The 27,751-nt window shown below is 41.0% G+C and overlaps 1 protein-coding gene across 3 annotated transcripts; it reads right to left on the bottom strand.

Annotated features, from left to right (window-relative positions):
* Positions 1-22: 22 nt before the first annotated feature.
* LOC136666344 (H-2 class II histocompatibility antigen, A-U alpha chain-like) lies at positions 23-27,575 on the bottom strand. Of its 3 annotated transcripts, XR_010795358.1 has the most exons (5): positions 27,488-27,575; positions 21,454-21,702; positions 11,492-11,773; positions 2,874-3,221; positions 379-513 (listed from the first exon to the last, which is right to left on the bottom strand). XR_010795358.1 is itself a non-coding variant. In XM_066644462.1 (4 exons), the coding sequence occupies exons 1-4, from the start codon at positions 27,540-27,542 to the stop codon at positions 392-394; spliced, it is 708 nt and encodes a 235-aa protein (XP_066500559.1). In that variant the 5' UTR covers positions 27,543-27,575; the 3' UTR covers positions 23-391. The 3 variants fall into 3 exon arrangements, 2 of the variants coding, with proteins under 2 accessions (XP_066500559.1, XP_066500561.1); XM_066644462.1 differs by lacking the exon at positions 2,874-3,221 and having other exon boundaries at positions 23-513; XM_066644464.1 differs by lacking the exon at positions 379-513 and having other exon boundaries at positions 2,315-3,221.
* Between the last annotated feature and the right edge of the window lie 176 nt (positions 27,576-27,751).

Here is a 27,751-nt window from a genome sequence, read left to right as displayed (position 1 = left end):
ATATATTTAAGCTTAACACATTTATCTTACATTTGTTTATTTAACCTTTGAAATTGGGTTCTTTATAATCATCAAGTAGAAAAGCTCTTAGAAAAGTTAAAAAATAAATAAAATAGTATAGTAATAAAATAATAATAGCAATATAACATTGATGCAGTTGGCAGATTCTATCACTGTTTACTAAGTTAATCAAAACATTCTGAATAATCATCATACATCACAACATTAAAGAGAATAACAGCTTTTAAATCTCAGTTTACTGAAGCAGAGGAGCAAATAAAACATGAATACAGAGTATAGAACAATTAAAGATAAAATACAGGGTACAGGATCTCATCAGATTGATCCACACAGATCCTGCAGTGATGAGTTTACAGTTAGAGTCTGATTCTCAGTTACATTTGTTTCCTTTGATGAGGAAGAAAGTTCCCACAGCGACTCCCAGGAGTCCTCCAGCCAACCCCACTCCACAGAACACAGACGCTCCAACACCGGGCAGAGACACTTGTACATCTGTAACACACACACACACACACACAAGTATATTAATTAATTATGTTTATGTACTCCTCTTGTTCTGGCATTTGTTTTTTTTATTTTATTTTATTTTATTTTATTTTTTTTTATTATTATAGAAAGGCACATTGTGTATGTTACGGCAATTGTCTAAGTGCAACCAGGAAGGAAGACCGATTCTCAGGCCCAAGGAAAAATCAGAGTAACAAAGACACAGAGTCAAAGATTCTCTCTAATCACTTCCTTTATTGAACAAAATCAAGTCATATATAGGACCTCAGTCACGTACACCATCAGCATGTCTCATTCCATTAACCAAAACATTCCCTTATTGGTGCCTCATTATCTCCAACTTTATAGTTTGCTAAGGAGAAATGGTGAGAATGTCCTTCTAATCTGCTCAGCGCATTCCTCCCACAGGTCACCGTAACCACACAATGCAATAAGTCCCTTTACCTTCAAGCACTAAGGCCTATATAATTTAGTAAGAATCAACCAAGATTAATCAAACCCCATATATTTTATGTCATTAGTTATTATTAATCATTACTCATTAGTGTTAACCTACATTATTCCATTACATTCCTCCCTTTTTATGATTTAAAAACTTTAATCATAATATTGCTAAAAGAAAATGCAAAAGATAACATCAACCATAGACTAGCTAAGCTTTCAGTCTAGGCATCATAACTCATGCACTTAAAAAAACATATTGAATGATTACATGTGATATGATTACATGTCAGATTATTATTTAAACTTATAAAATCATAAAATCAACCTGAAATCAGCATTAATAAATGAAAAGTGAATAAATAAAAAAATAAATAAATGGAAAAATTTACTCCTCATCAAATGAGGCATGGAGTGACTGGGGCATTTCAAGAGGCATCTCATCCAGTGGATTTTTCTCGGCAGCAGGGTCAAGCTCCATGTACACATCTGCACTCACCATACTGAATTGCATACCAACAGCTCGTTCAATGATTTTGATGATCAGGCTTCTGATACAGGGAGTAATACAACATCCGATTAGTGCTATTACTAATAGAGAAATAATTACCGCGACAGCCAGCTTCGGCACCAATGCTCCCCATTTACCAAAATAGGAATCAAACCATGCCATCCAGTCATTATTTACACCTGAAAATTCATACAACTCCTCAGTAAAAGTTGTTAACTCTTTCATTGCCTCAGTGAATGACCCGTTTGCTGCTGTGTGATTAGGAATGAAAGTGCAGCAGCGATCACCAAACATGTGACAGACACCTCCCTTTTCAGCCAAAACCATATCTAGGGCAATTCGGTTCTGATATGTCATTTTTGAAGTGTAATGCAACTGTTTCCCCAGAATTCTCAGTGTGTCCCGGGTCATATTAGCCAGACGCTGTTGATTATACCATATGGAATTTATCCAATCCACATTTTTGTTCATCGTTACCCTCAAACCGTTACCTGCTGCTATAGGGTTTCCTTACTTTAAATTCATCGGGGACCCCACGTCGTATGCCTATTGCATCTAAGTAAATCAAACGGTCCCCCAAGAAATCTCTCTTCGCCCTGTGAATCACCTTTTTAGTCGGAAGGTTAGACAATTTGGATTCAGGAAAGATAAGTGTTTATCTCCGCCAACATAACCAGAGCACATGTACCTGTCCAGTTTGAAGGAAGGGTCGATCTAAGACAACCTCCGTCACCACACCGCCAAAATATGTCAGCCCTTGGTCTCCATTGAGTCACCAGGAGCGTGTAGTGTGGGGGATAGAGAGTATACATGTTATGAAATGTAGTTGTGTGATCAGACCCCAGTTGAAAAATCTTTAATTTTGATCAACCACCCACATGATGGAGCAATGCCCTGGAAAATGTCCCACTTCTATCGCGCAGGGGCGCAAGCGGTTTGCTACGACACACATTACATCTTTTGACAAGTTTCTAGTGTAACACTCATATGGAGCGTTCAAATTGTCAACATAATCATCTGGGTTTTCAATCATCTCTGTAGGGGACAACTTTAAGAAGGACTTAAGCCATGTGGGACATTCACGATATATAACTGAATAGTTGAACGTTTCGGAGCCAGCTGCTAGAGCACAATCTCTAGGACACAAAGCCCCCCTTTATTGACTGATCTAGGATGTCTTCATCCATACACATTTTACCTTTATTCCCCTGCAGTAAGCATTCTATCTTTAATGGATGTGGATGCATTTTTCTCATGTATTTGGCACAAGTGGAAGCATTGTAAGGAAACGGCATGATAATTGGAATGTCCCATGCCCCCATACAGACATAACATGATGAATTTGTGGCTGTTGTGACAGCGTATTTAGCTTTTTGATACCAAAGATTTGTACCTGACCGTATGGTGCCGCTGGGATAGCCTGAACCTGGAAATGACCCAGCCACTGCCGGTGCCAACAACATCACCCAAATGATTAACAGTTGGTAATCTTTCATTCTTGCTTCACGGTGTCGCTGTCGTCCCTCTGTAAGGTTGGTGCCTTTTTGCAGTGTGACGCGTCAATCCAGGGTGCGCGTCCCTCGACCTTCACCACAGTTTCAGTAGTGAGCAGGACTTGGAAAGGCCCCAACCACCGTTGATTCTTCCCGTGCTTACACCTGTGATTCTTTATCACCACCCAATCTCCTGGTTCTAGAGAGTGTAGCTTCCCCTCCAATTGTTTAGGCTAAGCTGCTGCTGCCTGTGAGTGAACAGAACGCAAAATTGTTAGTAATTTCTTACAATAGGACAACATGTGATCTTCCAAGAGTCTCATGTCGTCCACGTGGCCTGGTGGATCCAAACCCCATCTCGGTGGCCCGCCAAACAAAACTTCAAAAGGTGTTAAACCAGTTTTGGTTCTGGCTCGCATCCGCATATACATCAAAACCAGTGGTAATGCCTGCACCCAATTGAGCCCTGTTTCTACACAACATTTCTGAAGCTTGCTTTTGATTGTTGCATTCTCTCTCTCGACTGCCCCTGCACTCTGTGGATGATATGCACAGTGTAATTTCACATCAATGCCCAATTTCTCTTCTAGCTAAGTGAGTGCTCTGCTGATAAAAGCTTGTCCATTGTCACTCACAATGCGTCGAGGAATACCCCAACGAGGAATAATGTGCTGAATCAAAACTTTGGCCACTGCCTGAGCGTCTTGTTTGCTGGTAGGGAAACATTCAACCCATTTAGAAAACATATCCACTACCACCAGACAATACCTTATCCCCTCACACTGGTTGAGTTCAATGAAATCCATCTGTAAATGTTCAAATGGCTCATTGGGTGGAGGATGTGCCCCTGGTGTTATTTTAATGCCTTGAGCTGCATTGTGCTGGGCGCATATGAGACATTTTTCACAAAACCTTTGTGCAAAAATAGTGAACCCTCTTGTGTACCAGATTCGCTGTACTGCAGATACCATAGTCCCTTTAGATGCATGATCTTTCCCATGAGACAATTTTGCAAAATAGGGAAAATAAGCAGAGGGTAGGCAAGGCCTACCATCTAAAGCTTGCCACATTCCGTCCTTGAAAAATCAGCCTGCTTTGCGCCAAGCAGAACGCTCTGTCTCTGAGGCCTGTGAGGTTAGTTCTGTGTGTGAGAGTGTGAGAGGGTGGGGCTCCGGAACACAGGATTTCTGGAAAAGATAAAACATTAGGTCATTACCAGCTGCTTTTTTTTTTTTTTTGCTGCTTCATCTGCATCAAAAGCATTTCCTTGTGCCACTTCTGAAGTGTCTTTTGTGTGAGCCTGGCATTTAATCACAGCAACAGCTTTTGGTAACAGGAGTGCTTTTAATAATGCTGCCACCAATGTGTGATGTGAAATGTGTTTCCCTGTGGATGTCAGAAAATTCCTGTGGGACCATATCATTCCAAAATCAAACACACAGGAATATGCATATTTTGAGTCAGTCCAAATATTCACAGTCTTACCCTCAGCCAGTTTGCATGCTTCTGTTAGAGCCACCGATTCAGCTGCTTGAGCTGAGAATGACCCTGGCAACCTGCCAGAACACAAACACTCATGCAGAGACACAACAGCCAACTTGGTTCTTTCCACAAGTGTCATAGGACGCTAACCCATCAACAAACAAATTTAGATCAGACTTTAAAACAGATCTCCAGGAGCAGACCTGAGAGATGGCTGTCAAAAATCATGAGGCTCTCCATCATCCTGTGTAAGGAGCAGGCTCTGGAATTGTGCAACACTGAGTAGTAACATTCAGCAGTTAAAGCAACAAAGCAACAAGTAACCAGCGTGCAGCTGACAAATGACATGTTTCCTGTTCTAACAAAAATCATTAACACCTCATGATGAACCACCAACATAATTTTTTTTTTTTAACACCATGATATCTCTGGAAGTTAGGATCGCCAGTTTTGCTGGAGAAATATGCACCTGTGCATATTAATATTAATTATAAATAACCCCATGAGAACACAACAATGCAACATTATCTTCATGACATGCTTCAGCATCAGACAAACACACCAACAAATGTGCACTGCCTCCTGGAAAATAAATCCTTAAATCAGCCTTAAGGGCTGCATTAGAAATGATCCGTGATTCTGCATAACCCTGAGGCAATAGGGTCCATGTCCAATTTACCCTTAAATAAAAATGCAAACCAGTACTGGATTTCTGGGTGCACCGGAATGCTGAAGAACCATTCACTAAATTAATCACAAAAATCACAAAAAACTGCTGTTAACAGGTTTAACAGGTACCTCAGATAAGACTATGTGCTGATTTGGAACTTCTGGGGAGGGTGGATGAATCTCAGGATTAATCTCAGAATTTACTGCCTGCAGGTCTTACACAAATCTCCACTCTCCAGATTCCCCTGAAGCACTAGAGTTTATTATTCTTCACCAAATAAATTAGGATATGAACCACTGATTTAGGGCGGAGAACAATCACACCAGCAGTGACAAGCAAATTGAACACTGATGTGATGCCCTCAATAGTGACGTGCTTGAGCGGCTTTTTCGGTTGATAGTCCCTTTTAGGATTAACTATTACAGGTTGGGCGCATATCATCATCCCCAACTTCATTTGCACTTTGCATATCAGCAGTCTGGGACTGCAGCCAGTTCCTCAGGAGGAACCGAAACCCATACACAGCTCTGGTTTGTGTGTGTGTTCATGTCAATTGAGAAAACAGGAACCACAGCTGTGTATTAGATGCGGAACATTTCAGAATTTTTTCACCCTTTCAGAACTTTTTTATTTTTTTTTCACACCTCCTCCATGATCCCGCCAATCATTCAAGGAGGTGCACTTGCACTGCCATGGACCCAGATTTCTCCACCCATCCTCAAGAAGTTTAGACAGTGATATATGAGGCTCAGAATGCAAAAATATACTTCTCTTTTGAACAAACAGTTTAAACAGTTGCTTTTGTGAGGGTGAGAGGACGATCTGAGCCACGGAGTGACAATTTTCCCCACTAGAGATAAACAAGCTTTAGCTTTTCACTTAAAACCCATCAAATTCCTTTATCAAAATCTTCATCAGGCCCTTCGTGCATGTGCACATTGCGATGAAGGTCCTCTACTGACATGACATCGACTCAGTCTGTAAGGAGGTCAGTGGATTGCAGAAATCTAGACTTAACAGTGGACAGTAAATCTGCTGATAAAGCCAAGCTTAGAAAACAAAAATGCATGTGAGAAAGTTTCCCCTGTTTGTAAAGAACACTTTAAAAGTTCTGTGACAAATTCTGTGGTTTTGGTACCTGATACACCTATTGATGTTATCGCCTTCCATGTAAGCTGAGGCTTTTCGGGGAAGTGTGAAGCTCTAAGAGTGAATGTAGTGGCCCCTGAATCAACTAAAAAACTAAGCTCTCTCCCTGCCACTGTCATGGTTATTCTAGGCATGGCTGTGTAAGCATTAGTTTGTGTTAATAATAAAAGTTCACTTATAGTTTCTGATGTTCGTCCAGGCACTCCATCCCCGTCCAGCTCCTCCACCCCCAAGGCCTCCTCTCAGTCGGAAGGCTCCATTGCTTGCAGGGCTTGTCTCTGGTCTCCATGTCTGTTGGGACACTCTTATGAAGTGATCAGGGCTTCCACAGACGAAACACCCTGCACCTCCACCAGCATTGCCATGGCCTCTTCCGCGTCCTCGTCCTCTGCCTCAGCCTCCGCGCCGTCCCTCACCTCTTTGATTGTGGTCTGATGCCTGCTTCCACAATGCCAGCTGTGCATCAACCAGTTTGCGCTCCTCCTTTTGTCGTTGTTTTTCTTTCTTGGCGTTCAGGAGTTTTTCTGCATGCGCTGCATACTTTTCCACCTCTTTCAATCGACCCACGTACACATCTAAACAGTTGGTTTCAACACAGGCGTAGATCTGTAATCTGTAAAGTCCATGGTCTGAACACCTGTCCGATGGTCTTACCCATCGGAACATCAAGCATCGGCATGCTAAACTGGTTCATGGCCTCGACTAGGCAGGGAATCTCGTCCTCTTCGTCGTTGTCCCATGCTTAGTAACCTCCCTTTTCCTGGCTTTGGTCTTTACGCTTGGCTCTGTGATGCTCTCAAACGTGTTTGGAGAGGAAGAGCCTGGGAACAGTGGCTCTGCTTCCTCATCAGTCTCGTCCTCCTTTGCCCTTATCTCTCGCGCTGCCTGGATGGGAGGGTCCCTTGGCGGAGTCTGCAGCTGTTGTTGAGCGGTTGGTTGTGTCTCGGCGGGTGGAGAGAGTGCAGGTGAATGCGGAGGAGGAGGAGGTGCTGAGGGCTGCACTGGGCGATATGGATTCACGTCCAGGTCCCAGTTGATCTTCGGATATAGGCCGTACTCAGGAGGGGGTGGAAGGGCCAGAACAGGCACAGGAGTACATGGAAGAACAGCACAAACATCACAAACATTTGCACAATGGTTAGATATTGGTGAAATAGCACAAACATTTGATTTAACATCTTCATTAACTTCTCTCTGCTTTGCATTTCTGTTATTTTTTCTGAATTCTTTTATCTGCTTCTCCCTTCCACATTTGTAGCGCCTGCCGGTCTGCTACAAACGGCTCTGGAAGTTTTTTTTTTTTTTTTTTTTTACAACACCCCATAATTGTATTTTAAAATAAATCCCAAGGTAATTGAATTAATTAATCAAAATTGAAAGAAAAAACCCTTATATATATTATTCTATATTTTTATTATACCAACCCCAGGTCTCTTTTTTTTTTTTTTTTTCTGTTTCTCTCATAGAAACTGCTCTTGGTTATCCCATAGAAACAAACCTGACATCACCTGTATGTTCCTCTCTAGCGGACTCTTTCTAAAGGCACCTTACTCAATAGAATGTCCTGCCCTAGGAGCTCGTCAGCTCTGGAAACATAAAATCATCAACACCTTACCAAGGTTCAATCGGTGTTCCCTCCTGGTGTCCCGTTCCAAGTTCAATATCAGCGGTGCCGGTGGACCCGAAACAGAGACACCTCCCCACTCTGGAGGGTTCTGGTGGATGGCTGGATTTGCTCTTTTCAATCCGCCTTTTTTCCCCGCTCGGAAGACACCAGACACACAAGATATCCCGGACAACGAGCCCAGCAATTGCGGCAATTGTCTAAGTGCAACCAGGAAGGAAGACCGATTCTCAGGCCCGAGAAGATATCAGAGAAACAAAGACACAGAGTCAAAGATTCTCTCTAATCTCTCTCCTTATTGAACAAAATCAAGTCATATATAGGACCTCAGTCACATACACCATCAGCATGTCTCATTCAGTTAACCCAAACATTTCCTTATTGGTGCCTCATTATCTCCAACTTTATAGTTGCCAGGGAGAAATGGTGAGAATGTCCTTCTAATCTGCTCAGCGCATTCCTCCCACAGGTCACCGTAACCACACAATGCAATAAGTCCCTTTACCTTCAAGCACTAAGGCCTATATAATTTAGTAAGAATCAACCAAGATTAATCAAACCCCATATATATTATGTCATTAGTTATTATTAATCATTACTCATTAGTGTTAACCTGCATTTTTCCATTACAGTGTACAACACATTAGACATGCCTACTGTGGATATGCATCTTCATCCATCCTGTCTGTAATCATGAATCCAAGCATTGTCTGTAAGTAGATGCTATTCTTAAATGCTAAAGTTATATATTAGTGGACTATTTGTTATTGGAAAGCTTAAGTTGTGAATTTGAGTGTTTATTAACTTCCTGGCTGTGAAGTGTGGCCTCTGCAATTGAGTTTGTACAGTATATTATCTCTATTGTATATTGTGTGTTCACGTCAATTGAACCTTTGTGTGTTGTAGTTTTACTGAGTTCCTGGTGCACTTTTCCACCGAATGGCAACAGCAATAAACTAATTCAAATTTAAGAGTGTTTGGACAAGTTTATCTATCTGCCTAGCTGAAGAGGCTGTTCAAGTGAGGGCAGAATACCCCTAGTCCTGAACATGCAGCAGGGCTTAAAGGAAAACTGTGTAGTATTTCTACCTTGAAATTACAACTTCTAAATGATTGTAATGTTCCACTGAGCTTTAATACGGAGAATTGTTTACTGCACTAAGTAACTTCTGAATCACGGGGTGAAGGACTCTCGCGAGAGAAAGGGGTGATGCTTAACAGCATATAGCTCACAGGTGGATGGTTGCCTAGCTACAAGAAGAATCTAGCTCGGTAATCACAGTGTTTGAGTGAGCGAGAAGTGTGATTGAGAAGTTTGGTGCAAGGCACAGCAACATATCTATTAAGAGGCAAGCTGTGGTGACAGCAGAGAATAACAACAGGTCTGCAGACACAAACTCCAGTCCCAGCTGGCCAAAGGCTGTGTATATGGGTTGAGCAGGTTTTGTTTACTTTGTTTACTTGCTTGCATCATGCTTTTATGGTTCAATGGCAGTATCGCCTGAGATATTATTATTACATTACTTGAGAAAGAAAAGTTGTGGCATGTGATCAGCCACTGGGGTAAAGTGCCATGAATATCACTTGTCTTATTTGGGTGCATATGGTAAATGTGTCCTTCGAGCCCAACCATAACAGCTGTTTGGTGGGATTGGACTTTCTGCTAGCTGGGCGTGGCAGGTACACTCTTAGAAAAAAGATTACAGTAGAGATATATTATTGGTCATTTAAAGGTACAGCAGTGGTGTTAAAGTCCAGTTGTTTTCCCTAAAGGTTCAATACATTCTCTTCTCCAGAAGGAGAGGGGGGTCTCTGTAATCTTTCATTATACAACTGTGGAGAATAAAAGAACACAATAAAATCCTGGAGATGAAACGGGGCGTATGAAATCAACACATATTATGATCTACAATTACTATATAATATAAATATGTACCTTTGACACTACCACCACAACAACAGCCAATGGGTACCACCCTGACAGAGTACTTTTTCTGAGAGGGTACAGAGGAGACCTCGCTTTCCCCGATTTTAGGAAATGGATGAGACTTTGCCCTGAGGATTGTGTCACTGAGAAGCTGGGCTCCTGGAGGGGAAGCTACATATCCTCTTTTGCAGTAGTCATAAACATGGAGTGGGCCTTTAGGGAGCCTAGGACTGATGTTTTGCCCTTCCCTCGCGGAAAGGGACCAGCTTCTACCTGGTCTACTGAAGTGTTGGTTAGCTTTTGCTGTTTGTTTCTGTTTAATTTAAAGTAAAATAATGTACTCACCTGTTTTGCCAACGCCACAACATTGATTCATTTAGAATTTATTTATGTTTTCATTGTATTAACTATCAGTTTTTAAATTATTTTTGCTATTCGTGTTGCTGTGTGGATTATGCAGCTATAAGCATACACTAACATCAACCAATAAACTTCCTCTAACCATGATAATTCATATAAAATTAAGACTAACTGGGACAAAGGACCTGTGAAAACATTTGTGGGCATATCAGGGTGCACTGGGTTTAGAAAGTTCTTAATCCATAAGATTTGCTGAAGATATTATAAACATGAACACAATCCCTGACTGGGTCTAATATTAGATTCTCTCCACACCTGGCAGACACAGCTGGAATAGTTCTGATTAAACATTCCCCAGTTGAGCTGCACAATCCATAAGTGCCCTCCACCTGGTTCACATGCTTTATAATGATTTACTTATGAAACATATAAGGATCAAAATCACCTTCACTTCCACATGTATTGTTAAACAGTCAGTGCTGGGAAGTGAAGAGTCTACAGTTATCAAACCTACAGTTAAAATTATTGTTCTTTTGCAAAGGAAGCAGTGTTAGTAACTTTATTTTGGGGTTGTTTCCTGAACCCTTCTCATCACAGTGTTAATTACTCACCATGTCTCCTCCACATCCCCAGCAGTAAACATGGTCTAAACATGCTTTTTGTAATTTATTTTAGGTAGTTTAAGGTTCTGTATGAACTCCTCCTGCAGCTCCCTGACGTCTGTTTCATTCACCAAAACGCATTAACTGTCTGTTTTCTGTGATTTTCTCGATTAATGTGTTACAGTTAGATCTGCTGCAGTCACTGACCACATTCTGAAAATGTTGACATTCTCTGAACTCTGTAAATCCAAATACACAACTAATTACATCTCTCTACTCTTCTCTGAGTAAATGACTGCCCACCTGTCCTACCTGACACTGATGGAGGAGTGACTGTAGTAGTCTCATGCTACCCACCCCAGACCAGTCGTTCACACTTCATCTACTGTATCCATTACAAACTACATTAAAGTTTATATGGACTGTCATTAGAAACCCTCAAATTAATGCTATTATTACCTATTATTATGATTATTATTATTAGTAGTAGTATTGCCATTAACTAGTATGCTTATATCAGTACACCTGAGTATAACAGACATATGCAGTGGCATTGTGAGGTTTTATTAATAATCTATAAGTAGTTTTGACCAGAGGAGGATGGATTCATGTGCGTCATTTAAATATATATATATATATATATATATATATATATATATATATATATATATATATATATACACACACACAGGTGTAAATCTCACCCCATGTTTTGGTCAGTGCTCTGTCCAGGGCTGTGTGCTGCACACTGCAGGAGTAGATGTCCCCCTCCTCTGGAGTGAAGCTCAGATGAGAGATCAGGTTAAAGGTGTCATCACTGTTAATGTAATATCTGCTGAGACTGGCTTCATTCGTCACATTCACATTGTTCCTGGTCCAGGACACTTCCACATGTGGAGGATAGAATCCAGTGATGAAACAGAGGAGAGTGTTTTTAGAGCCCGGCTCCACTTCATCCTTGGGGTAGATGGAGCTCTGAGGGGCAACTAGAAATAAAGTTATTCATGAATAATTCATCAACATTTAGATTTCCAAATTAAAAACACAACATAGGTGTAATCTTCAAACCTCTTTACAGAGTTATCATTAACTCTTTTCATTCAATTGCTTATTATTCAAGAATATGAACCATGTCTATAATTATTCAATATTGGGCTTATTTTCAGTTAAAACCCAAATCATAATAAAAAATGTAAGGTTTGAAAACAAATTTATGGTAATAGTTTCTATGAATACTATGTCTAAGAATCTATAAACGCATCCAAAAAGAGTTATGATCTTTTAAAGAAGGCATAATGTTCATGACCACATTTATAATGCATAGCTAATTTATAAATACATCAAATGTAATAGAAATTGCACTATGAACTGTTAACATAATTCAGTCATACAATTTGTATTCTAAATAAAAGCACAATGCAGTGATGTGTAAATCTAAACCCAATATTAATTATAAATATTACAAAAAAAAAGACTATTTTAAATGTTGAAACTCAGAAAGTTAATTGATTTTTAAAAAATGTATGCAAATTTTGAATTTAATGTCAGCAACCCTTTTGGGGGAAAAAAGTTGGAACAGGGTTGTCTTTTCACTGTGTTCCTCAGCTCCTCTTTAACAGCACTCTGTGAGCATTTGGGAACTGAGGAGACCATGTGCTGTAGTTTGGAAAGTGAACTCTTTTCTGATTCTTGTTTGTTACAGGATTTCAGCTGCTACACAGCTCAGGGCTCCGTTGCAGTGTTTCTGTTTCATAAACACCCAGTTATACTCAGCAGGGGACAGGACTGGATAAGTTTAGCTCCCGGACTCTTTTACTAATTAGCCATGCTGTTGTGATCCATGCAGAATGTGCACTGACCTCATCTTACTGAAACAAACAAACAAGGCCTTCCCTGAAAAAGACTATGTCTGGATGGCAGCATGTTGCAGAAAAAGCTTTGTGTATTGTTTATTATTATATATGTTTTTTCCTTTCACATTTCACCAAATCCACATTCAAATGTAGCTGACCATCCACAAATGTGGTAAGCATGCGAACAAGCCACCAGTAGGTGGAACTGTGGTTTTTGTAGGTGTGGGGCCCAATCTCACAAATTAGGGTGAATCCCATTTCAGTGGTGACTGCTTCTGGTCTGCAGTGATATCAGAGAAGTGCTTCTGGACTTTAAGGTAGTTAATTTAGGGCATCATACACCTTCAAACAGTCTTATATTATCTTCCACTCTCATCTGTAATCTCTCTGTAATAAGACGCTAAAAAAGCTTCTTATTCATCAGCTTTTTGTTCAAAAGGTACAAATTAAATTTAAGATTTTAAGACCTTTTTAACACCTCTTAGAGACAAAATTAAGACAACTTCAGCATATGGCAAAAAGCACACAACACCAGTGCTGTGTTTACCGAATTTGCTGTATGTAATTCCTGTGTTTTCTGATGAACCAATTTTTTAAACAAACACACTTTGTACTGATTGCCTTGAACTTTATGGAAGTATTTTACTGACAAAAGTAAATTAAAATAACTGAATGAAAAATATTGAATTAAAGCTTACTGAATTACTATGCCTTACATTTTTATGTGTGCAATTTTCATATTAATTCATTTATTTCATATTTATAATTCAGTTGACATATTTCATTTTAGAATTTAGACTTTTAAAAATTTCAACCTGTAAAATTCGACCTTTAAAATTGTACATTTGCATCCAGTACCTAAAGGAACAGTGGATGCCATCTAAATGGATGGCACAGAAGAGAAGATTCCCTCACACATCGGCTTTTTCCGTTTAACCGCCTTAACTGAAAACTGTGACGCAGCCTCGTTATCCAGTATTCAGTTTCTCAGTTTTGTTGAATTTTAATTGTCAAATTTTAAAGGTTGAATATTAAAAGTTCATTCATTCATTCATTCATTATCTGTAACCCTTATCCAGTTCAGGGTCACGGTGGGTTCAGAGCCTACCTTGAATCATTGGGCGCAAGGCCAAAGTGTGTTTTTGGAGTGTGGGAGGAAACCGAAGCACCCGAAGGAAACCCACGCAGACACAGAGAGAACACACCACACTCCTCACAGACAATCCCCGGAGGAAACCCACGCAGACACAGGGAGAACACACCACACTCCTCTCAGACAGTCACCCGGAGGAAACCCATGCAGACACAGAGAACACACCACACTCCTCACAGACAATCACCCGGAGGAAACCCACGCAGACACAGAGAGAACACACCACACTCCTCACAGACAATCACCCGGAGGAAACCCACGCAGACACAGGGAGAACACACCACACTCCTCACAGACAATCACCCGGAGGAAACCCACGCAGACACAGGGAGAACACACCACACTCCTCACAGACAATCACCCAGAGCGGGAATCAAACCCACAACCTCAAGGATCCTGGAGCTGTGTGACTGCAACACTCCCTGCTGCACCACTGTGCCACCTGAACATTAAAAGTTGAATTTTAAAAGCACTGGAATAATGTCAATTGAATTATAAGTATGAAAATAAATGAATTAATATGAAAAATGTACACAAAAATGTAAGACATGGTAATTCAGTAAGCCTTCATTCAATGTTTTTTTTAATTCAACCCTGTTATTTTATCTAAAATACATTTGTTAGTAAAATACTTCCATAAAAACTTTTGGATTGGATTGGAAAACTTGGATTTACCAGGGTGTGCAAAATTGATGTCAGGAGCGAGGGGCGGATTGAGGGAGGCGGACGCACTCGCTAAAACACAGTATATTTAATAAAGGATTATAACAAAACGAGACTTAAACAGAACGAAAACAAACGGAGCAAAGCAGGCTAAATTAAACACGGGTAACTAGACAGGGTAAGCGTGACAGACGGACAAAAAGCGAAAACAACGACAAAGGAAAAGAGACGGGGAGAAGCTGTGGAGACAGACGGACAGACAAGAAAACACGACCGACTAGAGACATGAGAAATGTGAAATGAGAAATGTACGACCAAGAGGACGTGACACAATAGGGCTTAAATACAGACACAAACGAGACACACCTGGACAGATAATGAGGACGGGTTAACACATGACACGGACGAGGAGGCGGGACGAGGGCGGAGACAAGGACATAAACAAAACATAGCCATGTGCTCTCTCTCTCAGCACATGGCCGGAAAAACAGATGACATGACGAAGGCATGACATGACAGATGCCCCCCCCATGAACGCACAACTCCCGGGGCGCGTACACCTAAACCCCCCAGGAGTTGGCACAGGAGAGGGCACGGAAAACAAGACAGACTAAGACAAGACAAGGAACCAAGGGAGACAGGACTCAGGACAGGACGGGAACAGACACAGGAGCTGGGGACACGACAGGACCGAATATACGAGACGGGACATGGGACATGACAGGAGACTGACAAAGGGGGGCAACAAGAGATGAGAACGGACTGGACAGGACAGGAGTGGACACATGGGAATTGACGGGAGACTGGACTGGAGACAAGACAGGGGACTGAACGTGGGACGGATACGGAGACTGGACACGTTTGGGGACAGAAGGCTGGACATGGACAGGTGACAGAACAGGGGACTGAACATGAGACAAGACAGGGGGTTGAAACAGAGACTGAACAGGGCTGACAGGGGACTGGACTGGACTTGGCAGGGGAACAGGTACAAGAACATTTACAGGGACTGACACAAACACAGTGACCGGGACAGGGACAGAGACAAAGGCTGACACGGGCACAGGAACAAGGACAGAGACAGGAACCAGGACAGGGACAGACAGGGGAACCAATATAACAGGGGGGTGCCCCGGACTGGCTAATGTCTGTGGGGCAGTCTGAGGAACCAGCCTGGGCACAGTTCTGGGGATCGGCCCTGAAGTCCTTCGGGCCGACCTACGGACATGGACAGGAGCGGCCGTAGCCACAGTCACGGGGACAGGAGCGGCCGTAGCCACAGTCACGGGGACAGGAGCGGCCGTAGCCACAGTCACGGGGACAGGAGCGGCGGGTGCCGCCATTACGGAGACAGAAGGCCCTGCGACGTCTTTCACGGAGGCAGGGGGACCTGCGACGTTGTCCACGGAGGCAGGGGGACCTGCGACGTCGTCCACGGAGGCAGGGGGACCTGCGACGTCGTCCACGGAGGCAGGGGGACCTGCGACGTCGTCCACGGAGGCAGGGGGACCTGCGACGTCGTCCACGGAGGCAGGGGGACCTGCGACGTCGTCCACGGAGGCAGGGGGACCTGCGACGTCGTCCACGGAGGCAGGGAAGCCTGCAGTGACGTCGTCCATGGAGGCAGGGGAAACTGTGACGTCGTCCACGGAGGCAAGGGAACCTGCGACGTCGTCCACGGAGGCAGGGGAACCTGCGACGTCGTCCACGGAGGCAGGAGAAACTGCGACGTCGTCCACTGAGGCAGGAGAAACTGCGACGTCGTCCACTGAGGCAGAGGAGTCTGCGACGTCGTCCACGGAGACTGGAGAAAGTGCGACGACGTCCACGGAGGCAGAGGAGTCTGCGACGTCGTCCACAGAGACTGGAGAAAGTGCGACGACGTCCACGGAGGCAGAGGAATCTGCGACGTCGTTCACAAAGCTAGGCGCGGCCGGAGGCGCCGCGTTAATGAAGACAGGCGCGGCCGTTGGCGCGGCGTTCATTAAGACAGGAGCGGCAGGAGGCGCCGCGTTAACGAAGACAGGCGCGGCAGGAGGCGCCGCGTTAACGAAGACAGGCGCGGCAGGAGGAGCCGCGTTTACGAAGACAGAAGCGGCTGGAGACGCCGCTTTCAAGGAGACCGGAACGGCCGTTGACGCCGCGCTCTCGGAGAAAGGCACGGCTGGAGGTGCCGCGCTCTCGAGGACAGGCGCGGCTGGAGGCGCCGCGTTAATGAAGACAGGCGCGGCCGTTGGCGCCGCTTTTACAAGGACAGGAGTTTGTGCTGCTCGCCGGGCTCGCGCTGGAGCTGTAAAGGGTTTAGGGGGTTTCACAGGCGCACCCATTAGATCCCCTCGAGGTGCGCCCCTGTTAGCCTCTGACCTCAGAGCTACGGAGGTGAGGCTAACAGCCCCTACCCTTAACGCCCCCCCAAAAATTTCCCCGGACCTGAGGGGGTAATCCTCCAGCGAGGGGGGGGGCTCCAGCACGCTTCTTCCGCCGACTCTTATGACTCGCGCTGGCGTAATCACTCGATTCATGAGCTGCCTCCTCCTGTAGGCGTTGATTAACGCTGGCGTGTATCTGCCGGAGCCGGCTACTCCATATTGCAGCCCTGTCGAACATATTTTCTGTGCTAGCTGCGTCCTGGTGGTCGTACATTCTGTCAGGAGCGAGTGGCGGATTGAGGGAGGCGGACGCACTCGCTAAAACACAGTATATTTAATAAAGGATTATAACAAAACGAGACTTAAACAGAACGAAAACAAACGGAGCAAAGCAGGCTAAATAAACACGGGTAACTAGACAGGGTAAGCGTGACAGACGGACAAAAAGCGAAAACAACGACAAAGGAAAAGAGACGGGGAGAAGCTGTGGAGACAGACGGACAGACAAGAAAACACGACCGACTAGAGACATGAGAAATGTGAAATGAGAAATGTACGAACAAGAGGATGTGACACAATAGGGCTTAAATACAGACACAAACGAGACACACCTGGACAGATAATGAGGACGGGTTAACACATGACACGGACGAGGAGGCGGGACGAGGGCGGAGACAAGGACATAAACAAAACATAGCCATGTGCTCTCTCTCTCAGCACATGGCCGGAAAAACAGATGACATGACGAAGGTGTGACAATTGAGTTCTCCAAACAGTTTTCGTTAAATATACACTTTATGGAGTTAAATCAATGACATAAGTATTTGAATCTGAATATATTATATTTTAATTATTTTTGTATGTCATTTGATAAACTTTACATTTTGAGGTGGTGAAATATTCAGATTAGAAAAATTTAAATAAAAAATCTGATTATAAAAATTCTAAGTCTAAAAAATTCATATCGCAAAAATACGAATCTAGGCCAGAGGACAACCAGCGGGTTTCTCAGGAAAGTAAACTCCCACAGAGAGTGAACGCAGTGTTAAACTGGATAAATACTGACTCAGCGTCACAGCGTCTCTGTTTAACTTTAACTTTACATCAAATCAGGGCAAATCTGGATGATAAAGCCACAAGTGCATTTTTTATGTTTCACTAATTTTAGACAAGACACCTTGGCCTCCACTACACACTGCATCGTTTTATAATCAGATGCTTACAGAAATGTATTTCTACATAAATGATGGGTTCCCCACTGTACCCTGTACCACATTATTCTGGTTCATAAATATACAAAGGTATTTGTGTTTAGTAACGTTAAAAAATAACCTGTTCTGTTTAAATACGTTTTATTCATGATCTGACCGTTTTCTCATGTAAACAAGTGTCATTTCGGTACAGTGTTTTTTTTTTTAAAACATGCTGAAGTTCTGGAAAAAGCTCTTTTTAACTTAACGTAGAGATAAATGTCATCCAGTTCATGATAATAATTAAATAATTAATATAGTAATAATATAATATTTCATATGATCATTAATATTTTGAGTATGATCATGGAAAGCCCCTCTGTTCATAACAAACTACAAAACTGAAGACACTGCTGAATGACACTCAATCCTTTTGCACAAAACTTTTTTTTTTTAATGGTGACGTCTCTTTAAACACAAGTATTTACATTTATTTAACCAAAAGTAATATATACTTGATTAAAGACAGGGCGTTTTAGTAGAAATGTTTACATTTCCATAAAGGTCTTATTGAAAAACAGTGCTGTGTGTAATGGAGATTTGGTTAAAATATTGATCAAACCACTCACTCTCTGGTGGTTGTGGCTGGTGGTTTGGAGATCTCTCCTGTTTCTGTGTAAAGAGAAAAGCTGCGATGAACTGGTCAGAAATGCAGTACCAGTCTGTGTTGTGTTGTGTGGCTTACGGACAGCAGACCTCATTTTCAGTCAGAAAGAGACTTTCAAAGAAACACTTATGAATAAAGAAACAAATACAAAGAAGCCACATATGAATAAGAGATTATGGTAAGATCTCAACAATTTTCAAAATAAAATTGAAAAAAAAAATCAGTAAAACACTGTAATATTGAGCAGGGCTCGGCGAAACAAAATAAAAGCTTTTTATTTTAAATTGCAGCATGCAAATAATGTGACAAAATTAAAATAAAAAAATAAAAGTCAAAGTGACGGTTTAAGATTCAGTTTTCAACTGTGAGGCATTTTCACTGACGAATAGAAAATGAAAACGAAAAACCTACTGCCAATTCCTTTTTCATTTTCCACTTTACCTTTTCAAAGTCCGCTTTACATTTTCAGGCTAAACAACATGCAAATATATGCTGATTAGCTATGGAATCAGATTTGTGCCAAAAAAATTAATCACAATAAAAATTAATCTCAAAAGTAAAACTTATAACTTGAAAACAAAATATCTAGCTCTGGAGTTTGTGCTCCTTGACTGTAGTGCGTGAGCTCTGAGTTCTGCGTGGGCGCTCTCAGTTTTATGCGCCTGATCCTTGAGTTTTGCAAGCAGTTTTAGCACAAAGCTCTCGCGTAGGCGGGTTTTCTCAGAGGTGCCTTCCCATTGGCTCATCATAAATGTTAGTTTAACCTCCACAAGATAGAGTCATTTGTGCACATCATAGCAGCAGTTTCTCATTCCGTCCAAAACAAACTGCCAATGCTTTTGGACATGCATCAATTGCTTCCAGACAATTCTCTACTGTTTTATAACATTATCATTTACTTATATCAGTCAGAATGAACTATACTTGTGAATGCTGAATAGTCTTTCCCTGTGACTCTAACAGTCCTCATTTCACTGTTTGAATCATTACATACAACAATGTTGAACTAGTCGTCAAAAGCCATCGTGCAAATCAATTGCATTTTTTTTTATCATTTTTATCTGAAGATGTCTTCCAAATTGAACAATTCCTCTCAGATGAACCTCAGCATTTCACTGATGAGGAGTGTTTGTAACCAATGATAAGCCACTTCTCCACAGTCACTCAAAGCTGAATCCCATGAACCCTCAATTGGCAAGCATATATGAACCAAGCAGGACACAGTGTGTACTATTTTGTCAACACAGTGACACAGAAATGGAAGGTCAGCGTCGTGGAAGAGGAGTGAGGATGTGTGGAGGAAGGGGAAGGGGACAAACCAGGGGAAGAGGAAGAAGAGGCCAAGTACATAGGCAGATTCCTGATGAAATTAGGGCTACAGAAAACAACATCCTCACCCATATCCCTCATCTTGGTCCATACAACACACAACATTTGCTGACTTTTTTAGACACACTTTACAGGAACATAATCCCTGAGAATGAGAGGGGTCTAAATGGAGACCATCTGAACAACTTTGTTGGGATAATGTGCGTTTTCACCACTCAGATTTGGACAGACAGTGGTTTGCAGCACATGAAAGGATTCTGGTGGAATATCTCCCTCCCTACTCCCCATTCCTTAATCCAATAGAGGAGCTGTTCTCTGCCTGGAGGTGGAAGGTATATGACCGGCATTCACAGACCCAAATGGCCCTGATAGTGGCCATGGATGCAGCATGTGATGACATCGCAGCAGAGTCCTGCAGAGGGTGGATTCACCACTCAAGGAAATACATTCCTTGCTGCGTTGCCAGGGATGATATTCACTGTGATGTCGATGCAAACATGTGGCCAGACAGACAGGAACGTATGGATGTGTGAGAATGATTTACAGTACTGTGTATGTTCCTATTCAGTTCCAGTACGTAACTCAATATTGTTTACAGTTGTGCACAACCCTATGTTTCTTATTTTTGTTGTAAATAAGTTTGTACTTTGCTTTTGCACAATGCTGTGAAGAAATTAGAATTTCAAAGAGCATATGCAGTAAAAATGTGAAACATACATAGTGTCTAGTACTCATTTACCACTAAATAATTAAATAAAAAAATAAATAATCTAAATAATAATAAATAATAATCATCAGCTAAATTAATCATATAATTACAAATAAAGAAGCAGATTTACACTGGCGCAGAGAGGTGTAATACTCCACACACCGTGCTTATTTTTTATGGTTTTGTTCATTTGTTTAAAACATTCATTATTGGGGAAAACTTGACAATAGCGGATCAATCGGATTTTATTGAATCATTTGCTTGAGAATGAGATGTGATTTTGGCCGCAGCTCAAACACACGCACAGCACGAGCCCAGAGTCCCGTCTCCAGATGAATTCACTGCGCCTTCGCTCAGATAAAAACGAATGGAGTCCCTTCGGATTCAAAACTGTGCCTATATTCAGTCCCTCCTCCACCAGAGCTGTTAATGTTTTAGTCTAAAAACGTGGCTGTAACGTGTAAATAAGGAATGAAAGCGAGAGATCAAACACGTGTCCTCATAGCCTCTTAAATAGAATCTCTAAATAATATATTTTTAAGTGTTTGATAATTACGGTTACTGTAGATTGCAGAAGCTCCAGAACAACATCAGTGAAGTGGAGAAAGCCTCTTACACAGGGATTTCTGGTATTTTTAAAGATATTAATTTTAGATATCTACTTGGCACAGGGTCCCTGGTGTATTTCGCTCAGTTGTGAGTGCACTGTGTTGTAGTCGTGCTCATTTCTCACCTTTTGGTATCGCGGGGTTTTTAGTAGCTTTTAAAATAATATCCAAGTTGCCTCTGCAGGCTTCTGTATCAGCAACAGCCGCCTCATAGGTTCCTTCTACATAGGAGGACGGATCTGCGAACTGCGGCAGAGTGTCCACTCCTTTCCCCAAACTGAAATCAGCGTGCCACACTTCTTCTCCATCGAGTCCATAGATATACTCTCTCTCTGAGTCCGAGCAGAGCTTTAATGCGAGATCCCGGTGTTTCACTAGAGAGAGAGAGAGAGAGAGAGAGAGAGAGAGAGAGAAAATACAGGAAATAAATCACGCAGTAATATATGTATTTTTTAAAAAACCCGCTTCTTTTCCCGCCATTACAACAATGGGGTTCAAAAGGCCATATGTAGTGTTTTAGGGACGAAGTATTTTACGTCGCTCTGCAGTCACTCTGACGCTGTTAAAAGTGACGTTTCATAATAAAGTAATAAGCGCCTCCTGCCGGTGTTTAAACAACACGAGTCTGATCTCGATTCACCCGGTCACTGACTGTCGGCATCTGTACCTCTGCCTTTCCCCGCTGCATTTCGACAGATGAGAATAAAGCTGCTTTGTGACAACATTCATTATTAAAGGTGTTATACATTACACTGGAATAAACCTGAATATAAACATAGGGCATTTGATTGAATCATATATGGCTCTAAACTGATTAAAGAATATAAAATCTTATCACATTAATGAGTCAGTGGTTTATTTACTTTGAGAGTGGATTATATGTTTTTATTTTGTTTTAATAAACATTCATTTAAAAGTTTGTACATAAACAGGATTTTAAATTTAGATAAACACATGAAAAACTAAAACACACACCCGCTATCTTCTAAGGTTCATTGTTTGTACAACCCCTGTGTAATCACTGTGTAAGGTGTAAATAAAGTTAAAATGGGGTAGTATCATCCCCACAGACCTAAAGTTTGGCCTACTCAATATAAGAGCACTTAACTCTAAAGCAGTCATTATACATGAAATAATAATGGATCAGAAACTTGATGTTTTATGCCTTAGTGAAACTTGGGTCAGAAATGATGAATATTTAGCACTAAATCAAGCCACTCCTACAGGCTATAAATATGTACACAGCCCCAGAATGACAGGCAAAGGGGGTGGATTATGTATAATTTACAAAAATAATTTAATTATTAACCAAAAACATGGTTACAACTGTACTTCCTTCGAAGTTATGTACATTAACATAATTAACCTCGCCACAAATAAGAACACTATCTCCTTATTAAACATTTATAGACCACCAGGGCCCTATTCAGAATTTATAAAAGATTTTGGTGAACTAGCTGCTAATTTAGCAGTGTCCTGTGATAAGTTAATAATTGTAGGAGACTTTAACATTCATTTTGAGAAAAGTGATGATCCCCTAAAAAAGGCGTTCACATCAATCATAGATTCTGTTGGTTTCACACAAAATGTATCAGGTCCTACTCATTATTGTAATCACACACTAGACTTGGTTTTGACCCTGGGCACGAACATAAAAAACCTAAATATTCTCCCTCAGTCTTCCACAGTCTCAGACCACTACCTAATTTCATATGAATTGAGTTTAGATATTAAAAAATGTGCATGCCCACATTATTATATAAAGCGCTCACTAACCCCATCTACAGCCCCTAAATTTACTGAAAACATCACTGATTTATTGACCTCAGTCAGTAGTCCAGCAGACCCACTGGAGCTGGACAGACTAACGGACTACTTAGATAACACTCTTCTATCAACTTTAGATAGTGTAGCACCGCTTAAGCGTAAAAAGCTACAACAGAAAAAACTCGCTCCCTGGTATAATGAAGAAACACTCACCCTAAAACAAACCGTAAGGAAATTAGAGCGTAAATGGCGGTCGACTAAACTGGAAGTATTTCACTGTGCCTGGAAAGACAGCCTTATCCAATATAGAAGGGCACTCGTCAATGCACATTCAGCACATCTGTCCTCACTGATTGAAAATAATAAACACAATCCTAGAGCACTCTTTAATGTAATCTCTAAACTTACAAACAATCGGGCAGCTACTGATCCACAGATCCCAGCCATTCACACCAGCAAAGCTTTTATGGACTTTTTTAACAATAAGATTGAAAATATTAGACAAACAATAAATACCATATTACTAAATCCAGCCTGTCTGTCATCTGGTGTGGATGATATAGAACAAAACATAGAAGAAAGACTAGAGGACTTTGACCCACTACCACAGCTAGAACTGGAGAAAATCATCTACTCGTCAAATTGTACGACCTGCACACTTGATGCAATACCAACAAAACTATTTAAAGAAGTATTACCAGTCATAATCAATCCCATCTTAACAATCATAAATTCGTCCCTTAGACTGGGTCACATACCCAAAGCATTTAAACTAGCAGTTATTAAACCCCTGATCAAAAAACCGAATCTTGATCCTAGTGTACTATCCAATTACAGACCCATCTCTAACCTTCCCTTCATATCTAAGATCTTAGAAAAAGTTGTGGCCCAACAACTTAGTTCATACTTGCATAAGAATAACATATATGAAAAATTTCAATCTGGTTTTAGGCCACACCATAGCACCGAAACAGCTTTAGTTAAGATAACAAACGACCTTCTTCTCGCCTCTGATCGAGGCTGCGTATCCATGCTAGTTCTACTAGACCTCAGTGCAGCTTTCGATACAATTGATCATACTATTCTGCTAGAACGATTAAAAAACATGGTTGGAATAACAGGAACAGCCCTATCATGGTTTAAGTCTTACCTCACAGATCGCAATCAGTTTGTAAACGTAAATAATGTTTCTTCTACTCATACAAAAATGAGATTTGGAGTTCCCCAAGGCTCCATTTTAGGACCTTTACTATTCATATTATACATGCTGCCACTGGGCAGAGTTATTAGCAGGCATGGCATTACCTTCCACAGTTACGCAGATGACACACAGTTATACATATCAGCCAAACCAGATGACAAACCTACACTAAAGAAAATGGAGGACTGTGTTAAAGAAGTGAAGCATTGGATGTCATACAATTTCCTTCTGCTAAACAGCGACAAAACCGAGGTTCTCCTTCTAGGTCCAAAACCTGCTATAAATAAGGTATCATTTGACTTCCCTGTTCTCCCGAGCTCATCAGCTAAAAATCTGGGTGTTATAATTGATTCAGATCTATCATTTGATCAGCATATAGGTAACATTACAAGAACAGCTTTCCTACATCTTCGGAACCTCGCTAAGTTCAGAAATTCCTTATCCCTCCCAGATGCGGAAAAATTAGTTCACGCTTTTATTACATCAAGATTAGATTATTGCAATGCACTTTTATCAGGATGCTCCAGCAGAAACTTGAGTAAACTCCAGTTAATTCAAAATGCTGCAGCCAGGGTCCTCACTAAAACTAGAAAATTTGATCATATCAGCCCAGTCTTATCGGCCCTTCACTGGCTTCCAGTTAAATTCCGTATTGATTACAAAATTCTTTTACTCACGTATAAATCCATACATGGTCTCGCCCCTGAATACTTGCAAGACCTCATCACACACTATGAACCACCAAGATTACTCAGATCTCAGGGCGCCGGCCTCTTACTAGTACTCAGAATTCATAAGACTTCAGCGGGGGGGAAAGCTCTGGAACAATCTTCCAGCTAGTGTTCGGGACGCATACACAGTCGCTATGTTTAAGTCTAGGCTCAAAACACACTTGTTCAGTTTAGCCTTTGGCAACTAACCTCTGTCTAGTTTAAGGTTGTCATTTCAGGAACTCATAGACATGGAGAATCAGGGTAAACCTGGATGATGTGCTCACAATTTCTCTTGCTTGGAGCGAAAGGATGTCTTTGCCTGAGCTCCTTCTGGTTTCCCCTACTCCCAGTCTGTTACAGTCTGATCTGTCACTACACTAAAGAAAATATTCACATGCTCTTATTCTCTGCTGCACTCAACTAAACTAACTGCTTCCCTTTACTGTTTTACTGTTTTCTGAGAGAATGGTGGCCTACTGATGGAAGATTGTTTGCTGGATTCTCCTGCAGACCAGACCAGACCAGACCAGACCAGACCAGCTGCTCACCTTATTATTATTATTATTATTATTATGTAGCATAATGACATTTCATTACTGATCATTTAAAATTCAATCTATAGTTTGATCAGAGGAGGATGGGTCCCCTTTGTGAGTCTTGGTTCCTCCCAAGGTTTCTTCCTCCAGCCTCGAGGGAGTTTTTCCTTGCCACTGTCGCCTTCGGCTTGCTTGCATTGGGCTTTGATTTAAATGTTCTGTTCTGAAACTGTGAAGCTGCTTTGTGACAACGTCAGTTGTAAAAGGCGCTATACAAATAAATTTGATTTGATTTGATTTGATCTATAGAGGGTTCTATAGAGTACCTTGTAGAAAACGCTTCTGTACGGCACCATAAACAGTTCCTTTATTGTAACAAGCTTGAAATCATAGTAATAGAAGAACACTTTTTTGTGCCGCATAGAAACCTTTCCAAATGTTGCCATATAGAACTATCTACAGTACATTATAAAATTAATTGAAATCTAAACATTATAAACATTAATAATAATAATAATAATATTTAATTTAGGTGTAGGCTATTTTTTTATTTAAAAGTTTAAAACTGCCCTAATTTCTGTATTAAATCTTATGTAAACATTATATTATTTTATTTATGATTTGTGTGCGTGTGTATATATATATATATATATATATATATATATATATATATATATATATATATATATATATATATACACACACACACACTATACAGTACTCTAATTCTACTTTGTCTTCCATCATCAATGACGTAGTCACCAAGCTTCTAAGCTTCTAACCAACAACTTAACGACAGTGTTGTGAACGTGTGGTGGAACTACGATTTTGAGAAAGACCTGTGTCATTTAACGATGGTTCGGACTATGTTACCAACTAAGTTACTCTGAGAGTTCCAACGACTGTTTTGAGAAACACTTGCGTCGCAACTGCATCGTTCCAACTATGTAAGCTGCTAACGTAGTTAGAAACTATGCTTTTGGGAAACGAACCCCTGGTAAGTCCAGGGTTATTTCAGCAGGAAAAAGCCAGGCCTCATTTTGTACATGCTACAAAAACCTGTTACAAAAATGTTGTGCAGGACTGACCTGTCTGTGATTTAGATCTGTCTCCTATGGTCATCATGAAAACAAGAATCAGGAAACACAGCCACTGACTGTTGAGCAGCTGACATCTTGTATCAAGTGAGAATGAGCCAAAAGGAGACTTCAGATAGAGAAACTTTAAAATAGGAATCCTCAATTCTCAAATGACTAAACAGTGTAATAAAAAGGAAAGGTGAGGTAACACAGTGGTAAACTCACCTCAGTCTCAACTTTCTGGAGTGTGTTTCAGGCTTCAAATTTTAAATGATTTAAAGAGTAAATACTAAGTTACTTTCTGAAATCAAGGTGTTTGGTGAAATATTGGAAATATTTTATTTGTGCTGTATCAGTTAAATAAAGCTTTAAGAGAATGAACACATCACAGAGTCATGAATTTGCTGCGTTTCTAAAAAATGTTGTGACTTTTCTGGAAAAGGGTTCTTCAAAAGGAAGATAGTTCACTTTCTCCCTGAATACAGAAAATGGCACAATGTAAGTCTATATTCTATTCAGCACAGTGTTTACATGTTAATGTTTATTTTCAGTAAAAGATGGAGCCTGGATTAAAATATAATGTCTACAATAAATAAATAAATCTATTTATTTATATTAGATGCATGTTAATGTTTTCCTACTTCACTTTTATTTTTATTCTTTTTTCTCTGTTTTAATGTTTGAGTGCAGTTTTATAAGTGTCAGTCTTAATGTGATGGTGATGTACAGTAAAATACAGAGAAATAAACACTACACTCTATAATAATTATAAATAATGAGCCAAATCCAGCTCCTTCTAGTTACACTCAACTACAGTAATTACACTGTAACAAATATTATATAAATAATATTAATGTTCTCACCTGCAGACACAGTGTAGAGCAGAGCTGCGCAGACGAGGATTAAACACAGCTTCATTGTGATCAGCGCAGAGGACACACACTCACAGGAGAGAGTCCAAACTTAACACAGTCTCTCTGTGTCTCTCTCTCTAACTCACACAGCTCAGGATGATCAGCCAATAGGAGATTTACTTTCACTCTGACTCTGCAGTCTCTGGGTGATATTAGTTTTCAGCTTCTCTGACCCCCTACTCTCAGCAGGACAGTCACTCAGAGCATTTACTC

This window comes from Hoplias malabaricus, chromosome 14 (genome assembly GCF_029633855.1).
Source record: "Hoplias malabaricus isolate fHopMal1 chromosome 14, fHopMal1.hap1, whole genome shotgun sequence".
NCBI classification, from domain to species: Eukaryota; Metazoa; Chordata; class Actinopteri; order Characiformes; family Erythrinidae; genus Hoplias; species Hoplias malabaricus.
Note: the sequence above shows the minus strand (reverse complement) of the source record. Positions and strands in the feature narration are given on the sequence as shown.